Source organism: Gobius niger (genome assembly GCF_951799975.1).
Source record: "Gobius niger genome assembly, chromosome: 1".
Lineage (NCBI taxonomy): Eukaryota > Metazoa > Chordata > Actinopteri > Gobiiformes > Gobiidae > Gobius > Gobius niger.
The window spans coordinates 36,463,549-36,485,355 of record NC_136852.1 but is presented as its reverse complement, the minus strand read 5'-3'; the positions used below and the strand labels follow the sequence as shown (position 1 = coordinate 36,485,355).

The 21,807-nt window shown below is 48.6% G+C and overlaps 1 protein-coding gene across 4 annotated transcripts in view; it reads right to left on the bottom strand.

The window, feature by feature from the left end:
- The window catches only part of LOC306968205 (glutamate receptor ionotropic, NMDA 1-like), a 94,911-nt gene that overhangs the window by 62,467 nt on the left and 10,637 nt on the right, over positions 1–21,807 (bottom strand). For 2 of the 4 annotated variants that reach the window (XM_079563527.1, XM_079563529.1), the window contains exons 3-5: positions 15,894–16,028; positions 15,154–15,330; positions 995–1,057 (exon numbers count right to left, since the gene is read on the bottom strand). In XM_079563527.1, coding sequence (XP_079419653.1) covers positions 995–1,057; positions 15,154–15,330; positions 15,894–16,028 — 375 coding nt within the window. The remainder of the gene's footprint in view (positions 1–994; positions 1,058–15,153; positions 15,331–15,893; positions 16,029–21,807) is intronic. The other 2 variants (XM_079563528.1, XM_079563530.1) reach the window with 1 other exon arrangement.

The window sequence follows — 21,807 nt, the reverse complement described above, 5'->3', positions numbered from 1 at the left end:
CGTGGAAGAGCTTGGTAGCTTCTATCGTGACCTGGTTTGGAGCTATAGTGGAGAGGAGGAGAGGCTAAATGCTAACACCGTCTGCGCTGTGTTTACGTGACTGAGGACACGCGTGAAGACCAGACAGGTACAGATGAACTCGTCTAAGCTCAGGTAAGAACATATCTCAGTCACTGTGGCCTATTCCTTTAAGAACAGATTTGTGTAACAAAATGCATATATATGGTGTAAATATACAGTCCTGTAATACAGAGTTTAAGAAGATGAAACAAATGGAATTATAATAATGGAATTATACATGTTAAACGAGGGAAATCTTTGTTATATAAGATTTTTTTGTTGTTGAAATGTTCTTTCTACAGTCGACATAAGCTCAGTCAGTATTTTAAAGGATGCATAAATGAGTGATGTTTCCTATTGTTTACATCACAAAAGGACCTTTCGTTCCAATGTGAATTACTACGTCCTAGCTCGAGCCTTTTTTAAAGATATTTAACTTTACTGCAAATACTTTAGTACTTCCACTTTAGTCCCTAAACACACAGTAGGGCTTAACCTTTTCGTGTACCCCTAATGCTGAATTTAGTCAAACTGAGATTGGTCCCGTACGATCTACTTCACTTTTCTTTGGTAAAAAGACTGACAGTATAAATGTGAAACACTGACCTTTGTTACACTGACTCTATGAGGAAATAACATAATCCTATTATAAAACATTGGTTTGTTTTGTAGTTCCGACTGTGGGGCCGCACGTCTCTCTGCGTCTCTTCTCCCGGTCGCGTCGCCGCCGCAAACCGCTGGCACCGCCTCCAAAAGGGGCGGGGCTTTCCTCTCTATGTAACAGGAAGTAGGAAGTATAGGGAGGGGATCGGGAAATGGCTCCAAAGCATAAAAAGGAGGGATGTGTCCGTCATGTGTCCGGTGGGCGGGGCTAACGCGGCGTCTGCGCTACGATTGGGCGACGTGCAGCTCATGGAGCATGCAGAGGCAATACCTTGGGCGTCCGCCGGAAGTCAAAGTGCTGTAGGTCCATTTGCTCAAAGTTCCTGTTTTTAGTCTGATGTGTGTGGCACAGAGAAAATACGACAGAGATATGACAAGAGTCAGAACACACACATGAACTGGGCACGCTCAGGGGTCAGACGGGGGTCACAGGGGTCAGACAGAGGTCAGACAGAGACAATGACACAGACTCAGCTCAGACCGGACACCTCCGAACTAAACATCTCTTGTATATCACTTATCTACTGGTGGACAGAAGCTCAGGTTGTACACATGGGTTCTGTTGATGACAGCGGACCTTTAATGTTCTGACAAAACACTTTGTGCATGTTCTCTACAAGGAAATGCTGACTCGTCCAGGGCGATATGGACAAACAGAAATATCAATATTTGTTCCCCAATTTGTAATGTTAAAGTTTTCTCTCCTTTTCTAACTATTTTCCCACCATTTTCGGGTCTGGACAATTTCTTCCATTTTTCCCAAAACATTTCCCATGTTTTTAATAACTCTTTCTCTCTTGCTCTATATGTGTTCGATTCGAGGTTCCATTTCTACTTCAGCCCAGTTCGCATTGGGATTAGAATGACCCAGAGACCTCGAGTAAAAAGTGAAAATGACTGATGTTCCCATGTCACTGATTAGGAAGGTCAAAATTCACTCCATATTGACCTTTAGGGTCACCCGAGAATAATAATAATAATGTCTGTGTCGATAGAATCATTTTTGGAATATAACGGACCTGCATCACATGAATGATCGCATTTTGAGGGACTATTTTCTAGCAGATCACTCCGCCGCCGCGTAGCTTTTACAAATACGAAGCTGATGCTGCTCAAATATTAGTTATTTTAAATGCAAAATGGTTAAAATGCCTCTATGGACACAGACATTGATATGGTTAGTCTGGTGTTATAAGTGATTTGCCTCAGGTGCTCTGTGGAGCGGGTCACACTGTTTTTAATGCAGGCTAGCTGATACCATAGAAATGCGCTAGCCTTGCACTAGCCTAGCGCCACGAAACTCTTCAAATATAAGAACTGCATGAATTACAAAAAAAAATATCTCTCGTCCTGCATGTAGGCGGAGGAGGCTGGATCAGAGCGCACGGCTTAAAGGAAAAAGGAAATGTCCCTGACCCCTCATTCACTATAGTAGTCTATGGTCACTGACTCTGTTGGCTATTGGGACATGCTGCCCACTGTGTGCGACATGCGGAGTGTCTGAAACTCCAGTAGAATGAGCGACTAAAACGACCGGGCCATAGGCTCAACTTCTGTCCACTGATCAAGGAACTTCAACAATATATTTACAATAAAATCATTAGTGCAGTCTGAAAACAAAAGTTGAAGACGTAAACAATCATAAACATGGCGGCTCTCATGAGCGGGAGATGTACCTCTTGATCCGAGAAAACGCAAGAAAATGATGATTAAAAGTGCATGCAACACATCGTATCTGCAAACATATCTGTATCTGTATCTGTTGTTTCTGCAAATGGATAGAGATCGACGGGATTGACTGTGACGTCGTATGTGAACAACACTTCAGTTTTGTAGAGTCATTCCACTTCCACCCTGGCTTGTTCATAGAGAGAAACGAACGTGGCTTTCATCCTACATGTTATAGACGTTTCACTGACAAGAAACAGAGCTCGCAGGTAAACAGACAGTGATGGTGCCTCTGACCACGAGTCCACCTGAGGCTACCACTACTATCGACTATATATATATCTACTGCTCCCACATGGTGAGGATCCACAACAAATCATCAACAAAGTCTACATCAAGTCTGGAAACGGCCTTCCTGCTGTGTGGATGATCCAGAGAGGCCCCCAAGACAAAGGGCAGCTGGTGAGGATCTGATGTTAGCTTTGATTTGTGACAATATTTGTAAAATGATGGCTTTTGATTGGCCAAGGTTTGAAATGAGTCTTTCATTTTTGGGAGCTAGTTACATTTAGGAGACTCCGAGGTAAAAATATATATCGAGTGCATGACTTTATTCTCTCTGCACATTCGGACACCGATACAAAATGGCGTGACCATGATGAAGTTCACTGTAGAGAATAGTGAGGACAGAGCCGTTCAGAAAAGTACAAATGAGTGAATTGCTGACCCTGTGAAAATGCCCATATACATAATGACCGACATCCCCAGACCATTCTAATCTATATCTACAAAGACAGGTCTACTTTTAAGTTCTAATTCACTAATAGGGATGGGCACTGTTGCATTGTTGGTACTGGTACTTTAACGATATTTGGTTTACGATACTTATACATGAACAATACTTTTTCCGATTCCTATCATAAACTATTTGTCCTCTAGATTAGGTCCATTGTTCAGGGAGTCCTGGCCCCGAACGGTGAACTGAATATGGCCTCTTTTGACCTAGATATATACTGTATTTAACAAACCTGAATGGAGACAAATGGAAAGTTTCCCGACTATAAGAACCCCAGCTTTAACACGTATGTTTGTGAAACGCACTTTTGTTCGCGGAAAGACCACGTGCTCCTAACATGTTTTTTGTCCGAGGGATGTCTCACACAAATACAACCTCTTTCTTCTATGATAATCTTTTCTAAATCCAGCGCCGACTCAAATAGAATCAGAGACGGGCTAAAAATAACAAAAATCTGTCAAAGCGGCGTCTGATCAAACTGAGGAGAGGGAAATAAACTCACAGTGCCCGACACCCGCGACGGGGACTCTTCAGGTGATCTATAAAGCTGTCCTGTTAGACATTACACCAGCAATATACATCCAACTCGCTCGGAAACAGCATCACACCTGTTCAGGCTTTGGAGATTTACTAAACAAATGTGCCTTGGGGCCTTGTTTTTGTGTGTTCAAAATAAGGCATTTCCTCACAAATTCTGTTGATTCAAACATTGATTATTAAAGGTCCTATATCATGCAAAATCAACTTTTTAGAGCTTTTAGAGCTTTTTAGAGGTATTATTATGCAAAATGTACTTTTTCAAGCTTTACATTATGTTATTATGTCATTCCCTCATTAAAAACATGGCTGAAGTGTTGCCTTGGCACATTCACATATTTTTGAGTAATCTGTAAAAACTCTGATGGCGGCCATTTTAGGGATAGGTTTGCCTGAGTCCTCCTAGGAACGCCCCCACCTCCTGGAGACGCCTCCGAGCTTTCGTCACCAGCCGAGTAACCAACCACTGCTCCTCAGCAGAACCCCCTCCCCACTGATGCCACAGACAGCGTGTGGAGGGGGCGTGTCTAAAGGCTCAGAGGTTCTTAAAGAGACAGAGGCCTATTTCAAGACATTCACTACAGCCATTTTGAGAGAGACATTTTATACAAGGCAGTTATTCTAATTTACTGCATTTACAGACCAACAGAAGGTTTGTCATCATTGTAGTGTGATATAGACTGGTGCTATGGGACTGAAAAAAGCAGAATACCCCCTCTTTGCTATTTCCTCATCAAAAACACCCCCAGAGTGGTTTCTGGCTTCATTCACGCAGTTCTGAACAATCCTCCTGAATCCTGCTCTCTGAGGCTAACCTAACGATAATGTCACGGAGAAAAAGAAGCGCGTTTGGCTACGAGGACTGAGTCTATTCAACCTTCCTAAAGAAGAGGCCACTCACAAAAGCTGAAGCTGACGTATGTATGAGCATGCAAAATGTGCTTTCATCCATTATTTAGGACTAACCCGGGTCTACACCAGGCCTCTCTGGTGTGTTGGACTAACCTGGGTCTACACCAGGCCACTCTGGTGTGTTGGACTAACCCGGGTCTACACCAGGCCTCTCTGGTGTGTTGGACTCACCCGGGTCTACACCAGGCCTCTCTGGTACGTTGGACTAACCCGGGTCTACACCAGGCCTCTCTGGTGTGTTGGACTAACCCGGGTCTTCACCAGGCCTCTCTGGTACATTGGACTAACCCGGGTCTACACCAGGCCTCTCTGGTATGTTGGACTCACCCGGGTCTACACCAGGCCTCTCTGGTACGTTGGACTCACCTGGGTCTACACCAGGCCTCTCTGGTACATTGGACTAACCCGGGTCTACACCAGGCCTCTCTGGTGTGTTGGACTCACCTGGGTCTACACCAGGCTTCTCTGGTACGTTGGACTCACCCGGGTCTACACCAGGCCTCTCTGGTACATTGGACTAACCCGGGTCTACACCAGGCCTCTCTGGTGTGTTGGACTAACCCAGGTCTACACCAGGCTTCTCTGGTACGTTGGACTCACCCGGGTCTACACCAGGCCTCTCTGGTGTGTTGGACTCAGCCGGGTCTACACCAGGCCTCTCTGGTGTGTTGGACAAACCCGGGTCTACACCAGGCCTCTCTGGTGTGTTGGACTCACCCGGGTCTACACCAGGCCTCTCTGGTGTGTTGGACTCACCCGGGTCTACACCAGGCCTCTCTGGTGTGTTGGACTCACCCGGGTCTACACCAGGCCTCTCTGGTGTGTTGGACTCACCTGGGTCTACACCAGGCTTCTCTGGTACGTTGGACTCACCCGGGTCTACACCAGGCCTCTCTGGTACATTGGACTAACCCGGGTCTACACCAGGCCTCTCTGGTGTGTTGGACTAACCCAGGTCTACACCAGGCTTCTCTGGTACGTTGGACTCACCCGGGTCTACACCAGGCCTCTCTGGTACATTGGACTAACCCGGGTCTACACCAGGCCTCTCTGGTGTGTTGGACTAACCCGGGTCTACACCAGGCCTCTCTGGTGTGTTGGACTCACCCGGGTCTACACCAGGCCTCTCTGGTGTGTTGGACTCACCCGGGTCTACACCAGGCCTCTCTGGTGTGTTGGACTAACCCGGGTCTAGGGCAGGCCTCTCTGGTACACAGTGAGGCTGACCCGGGTCTAGGGCAGGCCTCTCTGGTCCACAGTGAGGCTGACCCGGGTCTAGGGCAGGCCTCTCTGGTACACAGTGAGGCTGACCCGGGTCTAGGGCAGGCCTCTCTGGTCCACAGTGAGGCTGAGTGCTGCTGACAGATCTGTGCCCTGTTTGCTCTTCATTAAACATACATGTGTCACGGAGCTGATCCTAACATGATCTGAGCCGCTCTACGTTTCTGTCTAAACACGGGAAGAACACGGACACATTTACAAAACGCTGCTGTGTTTCAGTGCATCTCCTTTCCCTCCGTCTGCTGCTGCACTCACTACATCCTGGTCCTGGTTCTTCTGAGCTCAAACACACAAATGCATATTCATGTATTCGTATTTTACTTGTACTTTGCTTTAGGCCCTATCAGAGTTTATTTTTTGATTCCAAACACTGAAAGAGGAAGACACTAAATGAAAATATGTCCAAAGTCATTCTGAAGTTTCCTAACATGGGACCTTTGGGTTAGGGTTCTTCTGTTCCCTCAGGATCTCTTCACAGAGGTCCTGCTTATGCAGCTCAACGAGTGAGAAGGTTTGTCCCTGTTGTGTTGCCGTAGAGAGGGAGGTTCAGGCACATGTTAGCCCAACACTTGTCTCAGGTTGATCCTGTTAAACTTCGCTGTTTATTCTGCAGCGTCAGCAAATAATTCTGTTTGTCCTGGAAACAAATGTGTCATTGTTAAAACCCCAAACTGTCGATAATCCAACATTATGTTGGCTCAAAGTTTATCAAAACAAGCTGGAGCGGAAAAACACACTGCAAATCCAAACTAAAATGTATTATTCCTACAGCTGCCAGCAGAGGGAGCTCCAGGTAAAGTCTAGACATATAGTTTTGAATGATAAAATGAAAAAAAACACCAAAGAAGCTTCATATTCATGTTCCGGAGACGTCCACTTTAACTGATTTGTACTTCCTACTTCCAAATCATTTGAGTAACTTTTGTCTAAAGGCTAAAGTGCTCTTCCATTCTGACGTCACAGCGGTGTGTAGCCTCAGTGTAACACGCTGATGGCCTGACTGTATGTGTGGCCCTATGCTCTTTTCCATCAGATGCCCTCCCTGATCCGCCTGTGTGCCTGAGCCGGATTAGGCCGGTCCGAGCTGAGTCCAAACCATTCTTTTCGTCGTGATGGAAACGTGAAGAGACAGAGACAGAGGAGCGGAACAGCGGAGCAGATTCAAACGCGCTCCCGACCAATCAGAGGCCAGCAGAGCCCGGCCGCAGCTGCTCATTGGCCAGGGCGCTCTTAAAGGCACAGTGACGGCAAAAAAGAAACAGAGCCGTGGAGGAAGCAGCGCGAGGAACAGAAAAGAGCCAAAATGGATGACGTCCGAATGTTCGCCGCAAGAAAGAGCGTCTACGTTTGTCCACATGACTTGGATTTACAAAGTTCTGGGGTCGAATCCAATCCTTATTTGTCCTCAATGTCTTATTGAAGTATCTGTGACTAAATCTAAAGTTCAATATATAACGCAAATGACAGTGCATTTCTGTTCGGAAAGTACTTCATCCTAAAATGACCCACACTGAACAACAAATACAATGAGACACAACTTACTTTGGATAAAAAATAAAGTATTAGGAAAAATGGGGTAAAAATGCAAATATATGTTGAGCCCAAATATTTCTTGTTTTCCTGTTTATTTTTTGTTTATTTAATTTGCCCTATGCATATTTCCACTTTAATGCTTTTTAATGTCATTTTAATGCCAAAGCACCATGTTTTTAATGGCAAAAATGCAAAAACAAACATAAATCTGTGCATCTTAACACATTGAGGCTGCGCTGTTTTGGGGATTTAGCTGTAGAGTGCCAACAATCCAGACTGTTTTTCATGATATTTGTAGCACCACAGCATATTCTATGTTATAGCTATGGACACATGCTATGGCTCGTTTGAAAGACAAGACTCTCAGCTCTCCGTAGGTGAAAACAGTTTACTTCTACGTGCCTCGGTTCCTGAGAAATCTAAGCTAAACAGAGGCTTGTTTGGATCAAAATCACAATTTTTTTCTAGAAACTGAGATATTGCGTGTTTTATGAAACGCTCTCCTTTCTGGACTCTCAGACTAACACCACGCCCCCTCAGACTAACACCACGCCCCCTCAGACTAACACCACCCCCCCTCAGACTAACACCACGCCCCCTCAGACTAACACCACGCCCCCTCAGACTAACACCATGCCCCCTCAGACTAACACCACCCCCCCTCAGACTAACACCACGCCCCCTCAGACTAACACCACGCCCCCTCAGACTAACACCACGCCCCCTCAGACTAACACCACGCCCCCTCAGACTAACACCACGCCCCCTCAGACTAACACCACGCTCCCTCAGACTAACACCACGCCCCCTCAGACTAACACCACGCCCCCTCAGACTAACACCACGCCCCCTCAGACTAACACCACCCCCCTCAGACTAACACCACCCCCCTCAGACTAACACCACGCTCCCTCAAACTAACACTACGCCCCCTCAGACTAACACCACGCACCCTCAGACTAACACCGCGCCCCCTCGGACTAACACCACGCTCCCTCAGACTAACACCACGCCCCCTCAGACTAACACCACGCTCCCTCAGACTAACACCACGCCCCCTCAGACTAACACCACGCCCCCTCAGACTAACACCACGCCCCCTCAGACTAACACCACGCTCCCTCAGACTAACACCACGCCCCCTCAGACTAACACCACGCCCCCTCAGACTAACACCACGCCCCCTACGACTAACACCACGCCCCCTCAGACTAACACCACGCTCCCTCGGACTAACACCACGCCCCCTCAGACTAACACCACGCCCCCTCAGACAAAGAAAAGGAAAAAAATGCAATAACATATATGAAATGTCCAGATCGTGACTTTTCACAAGTTTTTGACGGTCATTTGTTTCACTTCTGTCCATCACAGAGCTCCCAACATCACACATAAGGTGTATTAGAGTGTCTAGTTTCGTAGTTTTTCCGTTTTTGGCACTCAATGTGTTAAGACACGCAAACATTCCATCAAACAGAGGAACGAGGGACATTTCAATATTCAAAAGGATTTGGGCAAAACGGGAAACTTTTAAGCAAAGGATTGTTACAATTTCAGCCAAAAACTGCAGCTGTTTGTGTTTTGGAGCATCATATTTGTATTTGTAAAAATAGTTGAGCAATGTTGAGCAAAGATGGTTGCATGCTGTAGCTCATTTGTGCAGTAATTAATAATGTAGTAATTATGAAGGATTATGGGCAAAATAAAGTGTTCTGTTCAAATGAAACGTTAAAAAGTAGGACTAAAACATGTCTTAAATGGAAGTAAACCTTGACCAAAGCTGAACTTGACTCATGTAAATCGTTGTCAGAGGGCAGATTTTCGATGGTGGCTTCTGTGTCCTGAATAATGCTGTGATAAGGATAATTTAGCGGCACATTGTGCAGCCCTAAATGAGATGGTTTTCCAAAAGCGAGCAGCTCTTTTAGAAGTCGTATTTAATGCTTCCCAACGGCCTGCGGGAACACAGTGATATTATAAATCCAAGTCATTATACTCCAGTAGATTTGGCTGTTCTTTTTCTTGCGGCGTTGACTTCAAAACCTGCACAGCGAGAGCGCGCCGGGGCAGAGAGCGTTACTGAGGCGGAGAGACAGAGCGGAGAGAGAGGCCCCTGAGAGCGGCCAGAGGGGCCCGGGGCCAAACGCCACCACCGTCCACTGCACCGTCCCCTGCACTGCCGCGTTACGTACGGGCCACTGAGCGCTGTGTCTCTGCGCTCCAGCCACCGAAGCACGAGGCCAGACCAGGTCCCCGGGGTTCAGTCCGGCTTTAAATCCATTTCTGTTCAGACGAGACGCTGCAGGTGGAAAACACAACTCTCATATGTCACTTTGAAGCTTGTGCCGTAGTTTACTGACCGAAAAATACGGCGTTTTACCTTCAATTGGACAAAAGTGCTCGCATTTTCAATAGGGCCAGGTTTAAATGTTGGGCTGTATTTCGTTGATATATCGTACCCCTAGAAGTATAAGGTTCTATCTGACATTTCTGACATAGAAATAAATATATATATTTTGCTATTGTAAACTTTTGTCTCTTTTTCCTTCTGTACTGAACACTCGACACTTTCTTAGTTTTTGTAAAGTGTCTTTGAGTGTCCAGAAAAGCGCTATATAAAACCAATGCATTATTATTATTACTATGTGATGAAAGCTCTCCTTTTTCTCCAATTAAATGTTCTGCATTTTCAGCTGCGACATTCTATATTCAGATTTTATATAGTTTAAATTCACCTCCAATAGAAACTCTTCATAGACTGTATTTGTCCCATGAGCGTCAGGTTAAACACTGTCTGTGTCGCCTTCATGAACAGATATATCCATGAGTCCAGGACAGACAGGAAACATGTGACTGTACAGTGGCTTTGATTTTGTTGCACATTTTAAGAGAAAAACGGCTTCAAATCCAACGCTAACTGATACAGGTACACGGACAGGAGTAAATCCAGAGAAATTTAGCTGGAGTTTAAGTTTACGGTGCAGGGACTGCTCCGAGATTAACTAAACAGGGACCCAAGGAAAAGACACAAAGTATCAATACCTGCTCACATGAATATCTGGCTTCGATACTTTTTTTTATTATCGATTTGGTTTCGAAGAATCACATTTTTTTAACAACTCTATAGCAGATAGAACCTTATAATTTACGGGGACAATAGGAGTTACAAGAGAGGATTTTGGATCTGGTGAAATGTTCGGAAAAGCTAGATATTAGTAAAAAAGAGGGAGTTCAAAACTCAATAGATCAGGCTAAGAATTAGATATTGAAAAATCCCTCTGAATAAGCCTATTGTTCAGTCCAGGACCGGAAGTTTGGAGTCTGTATGAGCTACTTAAGTGGAGAACTAATCTAGATTAAACGGGTTCTTGATGCATTATACAGACTTTGGCGGTTGGTGTCTTCCACACAGGAAATGGCCATATTTGTATGACATATCCTTGTTCAGGAAGCTAAGAGCTTTACAGTTGACATTAAAACTAAGAAGTTAAGAGAGAAAACCCTGAAAAATCATTGTCTTCCCCTGCTGTGTCTCGCCTTAATACCCGTCAATGTTTTAGACCCGTGTGGACCTGTCTGAGGTCTGGTTCGAACCAAGCCTCGTGCAGGTTTTGAAGCACTTCGATGATCGTGATGAAGCCCACTCGGTGCCAAGTGCAGAATATATTAATGTGTTCAAGTAAAAGTTTGACTGAAAAATGCTCTGTGTAAACCAGCCTCCATGAATTGATTGAGAACTTGCTTTTCTTGAGTGGAAAACAGAGCGGGAGTTGTGTGTTTTGGAGCGCTCAGACATGTTTGAGGGATGTTCTCTTGTTATTAAATATGTGAAGCCGATGGTGAGGGATCCAGGACTGTTTTAAAATCGCAGAATGAAGTTGCATTTCCACAGGAGCGGTACGGTATGGCGCGGCTCAGGTTGTGATTGCAAGCGCTTTATAGAATTCGTGAAAATCCACCGTTAGAGATCTGCCATGTTTGTGGGTGTTAGTTAACATTTTCCATATACTAACATTAGCTTAAAACATAGCTTAAAACAGTATAAAAAGTGTTTTAATGTGAACAATAACTTTTACCTTTGAAAATCTCCATTGGTTTATTATTGAACTCTTAAAGATGTGCGAGGCAGTGCGTAATATACATACATATACATATAATATGAATGTAAGAGAGCAAAGAGGAAGCAGCAAATACCTGCATTTGATACTTTTATTTTTGCGATAACAAAATGTAGTACTGGGAAAAAAATATATATATATATATTTATGATGCTTAGATTTGAATGACTGCGGAGCGGGTTAGACGTGGTGGAGGCAGCCTGAAAAAACTTGTGTATCACCATACCATACTGCTCCTGTAGAGAAACGGCTTCTAAGACGATAAATAATGTGTTCACTTTACTGGTACATTTTATAACCTGTTCCAGCTGTTCCGTGGGTGTGTGTGATGTTGGTGTGGTCGTCCCGGCTGTTCCCTGGGTGTGTGTGATGTTGTCGTCCCGGCTGTTCCCTGGGTGTGTGTGATGTTGGTGTGGTCGTCCCGGCTGTTCCGTGGGGGTGTGTGATGTTGGTGCGGTCGTCCCGGCTGTTCCCTGGGTGTGTGTGATGTTGGTGCGGTCATCCCGGCTGTTCCCTGTGTGTGTGTGATGTTGGTGTGGTCGTCCCGGCTGTTCCCTGTGTGTGTGTGATGTTGGTGAGGTCGTCCCGGCTGTTCCCTGGGTGTGTGTGATGTTGGTGCGGTCGTCCCGGCTGTTCCGTGGGTGTGTGTGACGTTGGTGTGGTCGTCCCGGCTGTTCCGTGGGTGTGTGTGATGTTGGTGTGGTCGTCCCGGCTGTTCCCTGGGTGTGTGTGATGTTGGTGTGGTCGTCCCGGCTGTTCCCTGTGTGTGTGTGATGTTGGTGAGGTCGTCCCGGCTGTTCCCTGGGTGTGTGTGATGTTGGTGTGGTCGTCCCGGCTGTTCCGTGGGTGTGTGTGACGTTGGTGTGGTCGTCCCGGCTGTTCCGTGGGTGTGTGTGATGTTGGTGTGGTCGTCCCGGCTGTGCCCTGGGTGTGTGTGATGTTGGTGTGGTCGTCCCGGCTGTTCCCTGGGTGTGTGTGATGTTGGTGTGGTCGTCCCGGCTGTTCCCTGGGTGTGTGTGATGTTGGTGTGGTCGTCCCGGCTGTTCCCTGTGTGTGTGTGATGTTGGTGAGGTCATCCCGGCTGTTCCCTGTGTGTGTGTGATGTTGGTGTGGTCGTCCCGGCTGTTCCGTGGGTGTGTGTGATGTTGGTGTGGTCGTCCCGGCTGTTCCCTGGGTGTGTGTGATGTTGGTGAGGTCGTCCCGGCTGTTCCCTGGGTGTGTGTGATGTTGGTGAGGTCGTCCCGGCTGTTCCGTGGGTGAGTGTGATGTTGGTGAGGTCGTCCCGGCTGTTCCCTGGGTGTGTGTGATGTTGGTGCGGTCGTCCCGGCTGTTCCCTGGGTGTGTGTGTGATGTTGGTGCGGTCGTCCCGGCTGTTCCCTGGGTGTGTGTGTGATGTTGGTGTGGTCGTCCCGGCTGTTCCCTGGGTGTGTGTGATGTTGGTGTGGTCGTCCCGGCTGTTCCCTGGGTGTGTGTGATGTTGGTGAGGTCGTCCCGGCTGTTCCGTGGGTGAGTGTGATGTTGGTGTGGTCGTCCCGGCTGTTCCCTGGGTGTGTGTGATGTTGGTGAGGTCGTCCCGGCTGTTCCGTGGGTGAGTGTGATGTTGGTGTGGTCGTCCCGGCTGTTCCCTGGGTGTGTGTGATGTTGGTGCGGTCGTCCCGGCTGTTCCGTGGGTGAGTGTGATGTTGGTGAGGTCGTCCCGGCTGTTCCCTGGGTGTGTGTGATGTTGGTGTGGTCGTCCCGGCTGTTCCCTGGGTGTGTGTGATGTTGGTGAGGTCGTCCCGGCTGTTCCCTGGCTGTGTGTGTGATGTTGGTGTGGTCGTCCCGGCTGTTCCCTGGGTGTGTGTGATGTTGGTGTGGTCGTCCCGGCTGTTCCCTGGGTGTGTGTGATGTTGGTGTGGTCGTCCCGGCTGTTCCGTGGGTGTGTGTGATGTTGGTGTGGTCGTCCCGGCTGTTCCCTGGGTGTGTGTGATGTTGGTGAGGTCATCCCGGCTGTTCCGTGGGTGAGTGTGATGTTGGTGAGGTCGTCCCGGCTGTTCCCTGGGTGTGTGTGATGTTGGTGTGGTCGTCCCGGCTGTTCCGTGGGTGTGTGTGATGTTGGTGTGGTCGTCCCGGCTGTTCCCTGGGTGTGTGTGATGTTGGTGAGGTCGTCCCGGCTGTTCCGTGGGTGAGTGTGATGTTGGTGAGGTCGTCCCGGCTGTTCCCTGGGTGTGTGTGATGTTGGTGCGGTCGTCCCGGCTGTTCCCTGGGTGTGTGTGTGATGTTGGTGCGGTCGTCCCGGCTGTTCCCTGGGTGTGTGTGTGATGTTGGTGTGGTCGTCCCGGCTGTTCCCTGGGTGTGTGTGATGTTGGTGTGGTCGTCCCGGCTGTTCCCTGGGTGAGTGTGATGTTGGTGTGGTCGTCCCGGTTGTTCCCTGGGTGTGTGTGATGTTGGTGAGGTCGTCCCGGCTGTTCCGTGGGTGAGTGTGATGTTGGTGTGGTCGTCCCGGCTGTTCCCTGGGTGTGTGTGATGTTGGTGCGGTCGTCCCGGCTGTTCCGTGGGTGAGTGTGATGTTGGTGTGGTCGTCCCGGCTGTTCCCTGGGTGTGTGTGATGTTGGTGTGGTCGTCCCGGCTGTTCCCTGGGAGTGTGTGATGTTGGTGAGGTCGTCCCGGCTGTTCCCTGGCTGTGTGTGTGATGTTGGTGTGGTCGTCCCGGCTGTTCCCTGGGTGTGTGTGATGTTGGTGTGGTCGTCCCGGCTGTTCCCTGGGTGTGTGTGATGTTGGTGAGGTCGTCCCGGCTGTTCCCTGGGTGTGTGTGATGTTGGTGTGGTCGTCCCGGCTGTTCCCTGGGTGTGTGTGATGTTGGTCAGGTCGTCCCAGCTGTTCCCTGGGTGTGTGTGTGATGTTGGTGTGGTCGTCCCGGCTGTTCCCTGGGTGTGTGTGATGTTGGTCAGGTCGTCCCAGCTGTTCCGTGGGGGTGTGTGATGTTGGTGTGGTCGTCCCGGCTGTTCCCTGGGTGTGTGTGATGTTGTCGTCCCGGCTGTTCTGTGGGTGAGTGTGATGTTGGTGTGGTCGTCCCGGCTGTTCCCTGGGTGTGTGTGATGTTGGTCAGGTCGTCCCAGCTGTTCCCTGGGTGTGTGTGTGATGTTGGTGTGGTCGTCCCGGCTGTTCCCTGGGTGTGTGTGATGTTGGTCAGGTCGTCCCAGCTGTTCCGTGGGGGTGTGTGATGTTGGTGTGGTCGTCCCGGCTGTTCCCTGGGTGTGTGTGATGTTGTCGTCCCGGCTGTTCCGTGGGTGTGTGTGATGTTGTCGTCCCGGCTGTTCCGTGGGTGTGTGTGTGATGTGGTCGTCCCGGCTGTTCCCTGGGTGTGTGTGATGTTGTCGTCCCGGCTGTTCCCTGGGTGTGTGTGATGTTGTCGTCCCGGCTGTTCCCTGGGTGTGTGTGATGTTGTCGTCCCGGCTGTTCCGTGGGTGTGTGTGTGATGTGGTCGTCCCGGCTGTTCCGTGGGTGTGTGTGATGTTGTCGTCCCGGCTGTTCCCTGGGTGTGTGTGATGTTGTCGTCCCGGCTGTTCCGTGGTAGTTCCATGGGTTTTCGTGCTATAGCCGTACCTTGGTCTCGCGCTCCTCCAGCAGCGTCTCCAGTCGTTTCTGCGCCGCGCGGCCCTCGTGGTCGTCGCTCACGATCAGAATGATGTGGTTCCACCGAAACTCACGCATCAAATCGAACCAAACCAGCGCCTGGTGGGAGAACGGTGGCACGGTGCGCAGGAAGGACAGGTGGATGCTCTGCGGAGAGACAGACCGGGGTTACCGTCCCACATGTCACAGGCGTGTTCCATTCAAACTAACTCCAAACGTCACTCAGCGGCGGAACATCTTCAAAGCAAAGAGTTGGGAATCACTGATCTAAAGCAGAGGTGGGCAAACTGTGGCGCGTGGGCCGGATCCGGTCCCCCAAGCAATTTTGTTTGCCCCTCGACTCTTTCCATAACCATGTAATTCTTCATATGTCTCTTTCAATAGTGACATTAACATACAGTATTACAATAAAATTGCTAAGTCAATGCAGTTTGAAAAGGAGCAGAGAGGAGAGCGTTTTATGTAAACCCCTTGTAAACATGAATTTAACCCAATGAATGATATCGGTCACTGCTGGAGCAGCCAAGTGTTTGTCTTTTAGTTGATGAACTGCTGTTAAAGAATAACTGATCTAACATATTTGTGATGATCAGATCACTTTACATACAGTGGGCCTTTTGAAAGTTACACTGTAACTTTGTGATAGAAAGTCGGCGAACAAAGTGTTAAAAGTCCAGGTCAAACTGCAAACTGTCCCGGTGAGTTTGTACCTTGTCCGAGTAGATGGACATGCGCGTGGTCAGCCCCACCACTGGGATGCGGTAAAACCCGGCAGTGTAGGAGACCGGAGTGGGAGTCAGGTGGTCACTGGACTGAGGCGGGTGGCTCACGAGGATCGCGTACACCTGAAACAGACAGGAAACACGGGAGGTACACGGTTTGATCACCACAACTACATACATGTACATACAAGTATAACTACACACAGATTTGTCCACATCATTATTGTGTGTTAATCTCTCCCTCTCTCTCTATGCAGTTGTGTGTTGATACTTATGGCTTGCAAGTTTTTTATTCCACACTTTACCGTTTTTACTGTACATCATTAATGTTAAAGTCAAAACCTCTGTGTGTCTGGAAAATCAGGGACAATTGCTTCGTTTTATTATTGCTTAAGAACGTTTTCTGTGTTTTGGTGGGACAACAGTGTTGCACCCGCCAATACCTGGTGCAAAACAGCACACTTTCAGTGCCCGTCTCTCTTCTGGACATATTCAGCCGATATGAGCGAGCTAAACCCGGGGCTGTCTTGGTGAAGCGTTTATTTTATTTTATTGTTCAAGTCGTTCCATAAATGAAACCCTTGTACAGAAACATAGCTACGCTTGTATTTGTTTTTTTGTTTCTGTAACCCAGTGACCCTAAGGCTATGTCAATTCTCTCTATGTTTGAACATCTTCTGAATAGAAATGAAGGTGGAAGATTATGATTTGGTGCTTTATACAGCACCGCTAATGTGTTAACGTCCACAATATACAGTGAGAAGAAAAAGTAAGTAAACTGTTTGGAAATGCTCTCATTTCTGCAGTGTCTGCTTAAACTAAAGCCACCCAAACATTTACATTTGATCATATTCATATTTTTATTGGCCATAACATCACTGCTCACAAAAACTTAGGGCACACTCAAAAAACACAATGTAACTCAGTCAAATTTCTGGGATATCAGACTGTCCAGTGAGGAAGCCACGCTTATTGTGAATCAATTTCACTTGGTGTTGTGGAAATGAAACAGACAACAGGTGGAAATGAGAGGCAATTAGCAAGATCACTCCAAAAGAGAAATGGTTTTGCAGGTGGTGACCACAGACCATTTCCCTGTCTTCATCCTTTGTACCGTATTTTTGGAACACTTTTGCATTTGTCCAGTGTTCTCACCACTAGAGGTATCATGAGGAGCATCTACAACCCACAGAAGCTGCTCAGGGAGTGATGCTCATCCAAAATGGCACGTCCATTCGTGCTGTGGCAAGAAGGTTTGCTGTGTCTCCCAGCGCAGTGTCCAGAGCATGGAGGAGATACCAGGAGACAGGCCAGTACACCAGGAGACCTGGGGGGGGCCGACCGAGGTCAACAACCCAGCAGCAGGACCGCTATCTGCTCATTTGTGCACGGAGAAACAGGAGAAGCACTGCCCGAGCCCTACAAAATGACCTCCAGAGGGCCACAAATGTGCATGTTGGTCCTCAAACGGTCAAAAACCGACTCCATGAGGGTGGTATGAGGGTGGTATGAGGGTGGTATGAGGGGGGTATGAGGGTGGTATGAGGGGGGCATGAGGGGGGTATGAGGGCGTTGGGCCGGTGCTTACTGCCCAACACCGTGCAGCCCGATTGGCATTTGCCCCGAGAACACAGCGATTGGCAGATTGGCCAATGGTGCCCTGTGCTCTTCACGGATGAGAGCAGGTTCACCCTGAGCACATGTGACAGACGTGACAGAGTCTGGAGACGCCCTGGAGAACGTTCTGCTGCTGCAACATCATCCAGCATGACCGGTTTGGTGGTGGGTCAGTGATGGTCTGGGGAGGCATTTCATTGGAGGGCCGCACAGCCCTCCATGTGCGAGCCAGAGGTTCCCTGACTGGCATTGGGGACCGGGATGAGATCCTCAGACCTATTGTAAGACCATGTGCTGGTGCTGTGGGCCCTGGGTTCCTTCTGATGCCTGATAATGCCAGGCCACATGTGGCAAGAGTGTGTCAGCAGGTCCTGCATGATGAAGGTATTGATGTTCTGGACTGGCCTGCCCGTTCTCCAGACTTAAATCCAATAGAGCACATCTGGGACATCACGTCTCGGTCCATCCATCAACGCCACGTCGCACCACAGACTGTCCAGGAGCTGACTGATGCTCTAATCCAGGCCTGGGAGGAGATCCCTCAGGAGGACATCCGTGGTCTCATCAGGAGCTGCCCAGGCGTTGTAGGGAGTGCATTCAGGCACGTGGAGGCCACACACACGACTGAGGATGATACAGACTCGTTTGGAGGAATTTCTACAGAATTTGGACAAACCTGATTTGTCACTTTGATTTTGACTATAATTTTGGATCCAGACCTCCAGGGGCTGAGAATTTGATTTCCATTTATCATTCTTATGTTATTTTGTTCTCAACACTTTGCCCTACACTATGAATAAAGATTTTCATCCGAAAAATCGAATTGATTGACATCTAGGATGTGTTTTTTTGAGTGTGCCCTAAGTTTTTGTGAGCAGTGTATAAACCTTCACACGAGAGGGAGGAATAAGTAAGTACACCCCCTGAATCTGACTGAACTGCAACAGTTTTGTAAAGAGGAATGATCCCAGATTGGAAAAGGAAAGCAGTTATTGCTGCAAAAGAAGAGTCATCAGATGTTTAATACAGGGGTTCACTTACTTATTCCATGCATGTTGTGAATGTCTCAGGTTTTTTTTTCCTTTTTTTTTCTATTGATGGTTACAAAACAGCCCGCACCATGACTCTCCTGCTCCAGACTTCACATTGAGGAGAGGGTTTGGATGTTGGTGCTGTTCCATTTTTCTTCCACACATGACGTTGTGTGTTCCTCCCAAAATATTCAACTTTGGTTTGTGAAAGAGCTCTTGGATGCTCCACAGCACTACTCGAACTGGGGACCGACTGGACCCAAAGTTGAACAGTCTGATGTGGCTGATGTTGTGTGTGTGTGAACATGGACTGAACTAACGTTGGAGGAAATGCAGTTGGATCTACGGCGGTCTCGGGGTGACCTACAAGTGCTAAATTAGCTCTGACTGAATTAAATTAAAACATCGCACAATGATGTCCTGCCTTTGAGCCGCAGGTGACTGAGGCCCCGCCCACTGGAGTCCCGCCCCCTGGAGCTCCGTGAAGCACAGACCCACATTACAAATATAATGACATCAATATCAGGCTGCAAATAATAAAACTGCCACACGTCTGTTTGAAACTTCTCTTCCACATGATTGTGTTGGTGCTTCAGTCGTGTTTATGAGAAGTCGCGATACTAAAGCTGTCCACAAGAGGTCAGTGTTCAGACAGAATGAAACAGCTCTGAAACTTCGAAGCGCACAACACTTTTTTGCAGGAAAGCTTCAAAGTATTACAAGGCTTCACTTGCCCATCACGACCGCTTGTGCTTCACAGCTAGAAGGTCCTGGGTTCGATTCCCACCTGGACGTGGCCTTTCTGTTCTCCCTGTGTCTGCGTTTCAGAAAATTTCAGTCCAAACTGCAGCTGCACATGTTTTAGAATCTCCATTGTTGAGCAATGTCATACATTTAGATTTAATGCCATGTTTGTATCTAATTTAATTATTTTTAATGACATTTAAGGCCTTGATTTTGGCACAATTCATTTACTGACTTCAATGTTTCTGTTTTAAATCCCAGTCTCACTATGCGACGTACGACCTGCGATTCTCAGCTACGACTGAACACACGTAGATTTCATAACTCGAAGCCTCTGTAGCCGAGAGCGAGGGGATTAGAGTTAATCTGTGTGTTTTGATGGATGGCGCTGGATTACAGATTTCAGGACACTCGTAATCTCTGCCTCACAATCACATTTCTTTATTCTGCAGAGGCGCTGGGCTGTGGCCTGCGGATGGGCTCAGAGGACGAGGCGGCGGCAAGTGTCTGTCCCGCCTAAGGTCAGGAATAACACATCGCAGAATAACCCACATGTTAGAGGAGACCCTGCAGCAGGTTTTGGACAATACAGCGTTTCATCATTGCCCTGATTCAACGTTTCTACATAGATTTATCGGGGAATTGTAACTTCAAGGGACATTTTCCTCAAATCTGTAATTTTGTTGCAAAAAATATAGGTAATTTTAGCCATAAAAGTGTAATGACCCTGGGGAGCAGACAGGGGGCAGTACTGTAAGTGTAATGACCCTGGCAGTAGACAGGGGGCAGTACTGTAAGTGTAATGACCCTGGCAGTAGACAGGGGGCAGTGCTGTAAGTGTAATGACCCTGGCAGTAGACAGGGGGCAGTGCTGTAAGTGTAATGACCCTGGGGAGTAGACAGGGGGCGGTGCTGTAAGTGTATTGACCCTGTGGAGCAGACAGGGGGCAGTACTGTAAGTGTAATGACCCTGGCAGTAGACAGGGGGCAGTACTGTAAGTGTAATGACCCTGTGGAGCAGACAGGGGGCAGTACTGTAAGTGTAATGACCCTGGCAGTAGACAGGGGGCGGTGCTGTAAGTGTAATGACCCTGGGGAGCAGACAGGGGGCAGTACTGTAAGTGTAATGACCCTGGGGAGCAGACAGGGGGCGGTGCTGTAAGTGTAATGACCCTGGGGAGCAGACAGGGGGCAGTACTGTAAGTGTAATGACCCTGGGGAGCAGACAGGGGGCAGTACTGTAAGTGTAATGACCCTGGCAGTAGACAGGGGGCAGTGCTGTAAGTGTAATGACCCTGGGGAGCAGACAGGGGGCAGTACTGTAAGTGTAATGACCCTGGGGAGCAGACAGGGGGCAGTGCTGTAAGTGTAATGACCCTGGCAGTAGACAGGGGGCAGTGCTGTAAGTGTAATGACCCTGGCAGTAGACAGGGGGCAGTGCTGTAAGTGTAATGACCCTGGCAGTACACAGGGGGCAGTGCTGTAAGTGCAATGACCCTGGGGAGCAGACAGGGGGCAGTGCTGTAAGTGTATTGACCCTGGGGAGCAGACAGGGGGCAGTACTGTAAGTGTAATGACCCTGGGGAGCAGACAGGGGGCAGTGCTGTAAGTGTAATGACCCTGGCAGTAGACAGGGGGCAGTGCTGTAAGTGTAATGACCCTGGGGAGCAGACAGGGGGCAGTGCTGTAAGTGCAATGACCCTGGGGAGCAGACAGGGGGCAGTGCTGTAAGTGTATTGACCCTGGCAGTAGACAGGGGGCAGTGCTGTAAGTGCAATGACCCTGGGGAGCAGACAGGGGGCAGTGCTGTAAGTGTATTGACCCTGGGGAGCAGACAGGGGGCAGTGCTGTAAGTGTAATGACCCTGGGGAGCAGACAGGGGGCAGTGCTGTAAGTGTAATGACCCTGGGGAGCAGACAGGGGGCAGTGCTGTAAGTGTAATGACCCTGGGGAGCAGACAGGGGGCAGTGCTGTAAGTGTAATGACCCTGGGGAGCAGACAGGGGGCAGTGCTGTAAGTGTAATGACCCTGGGGAGCAGACAGGGGGCAGTACTGTAAGTGTAATGACCCTGTGGAGCAGACAGGGGGCAGTGCTGTAAGTGTAATGATCCTGGGGAGCAGACAGGGGGCAGTGCTGTAAGTGTAATGACCCTGGCAGTACACAGGGGGTGGTGCTGTAAGTGTAATGACCCTGGCAGTACACAGGGGGCGGTGCTGTAAGTGTAATGACCCTGGGGAGCAGACAGGGGGCAGTGCTGTAAGTGCAATGACCCTGGGGAGCAGACAGGGGGCAGTGCTGTAAGTGCAATGACCCTGGGGAGCAGACAGGGGGCAGTGCTGTAAGTGTATTGACCCTGGCAGTAGACAGGGGGCAGTGCTGTAAGTGTAATGACCCTGGCAGTAGACAGGGGGCAGTGCTGTAAGTGTAATGACCCTGGGGAGCAGACAGGGGGCAGTGCTGTAAGTGCAATGACCCTGGGGAGCAGACAGGGGGCAGTGCTGTAAGTGTA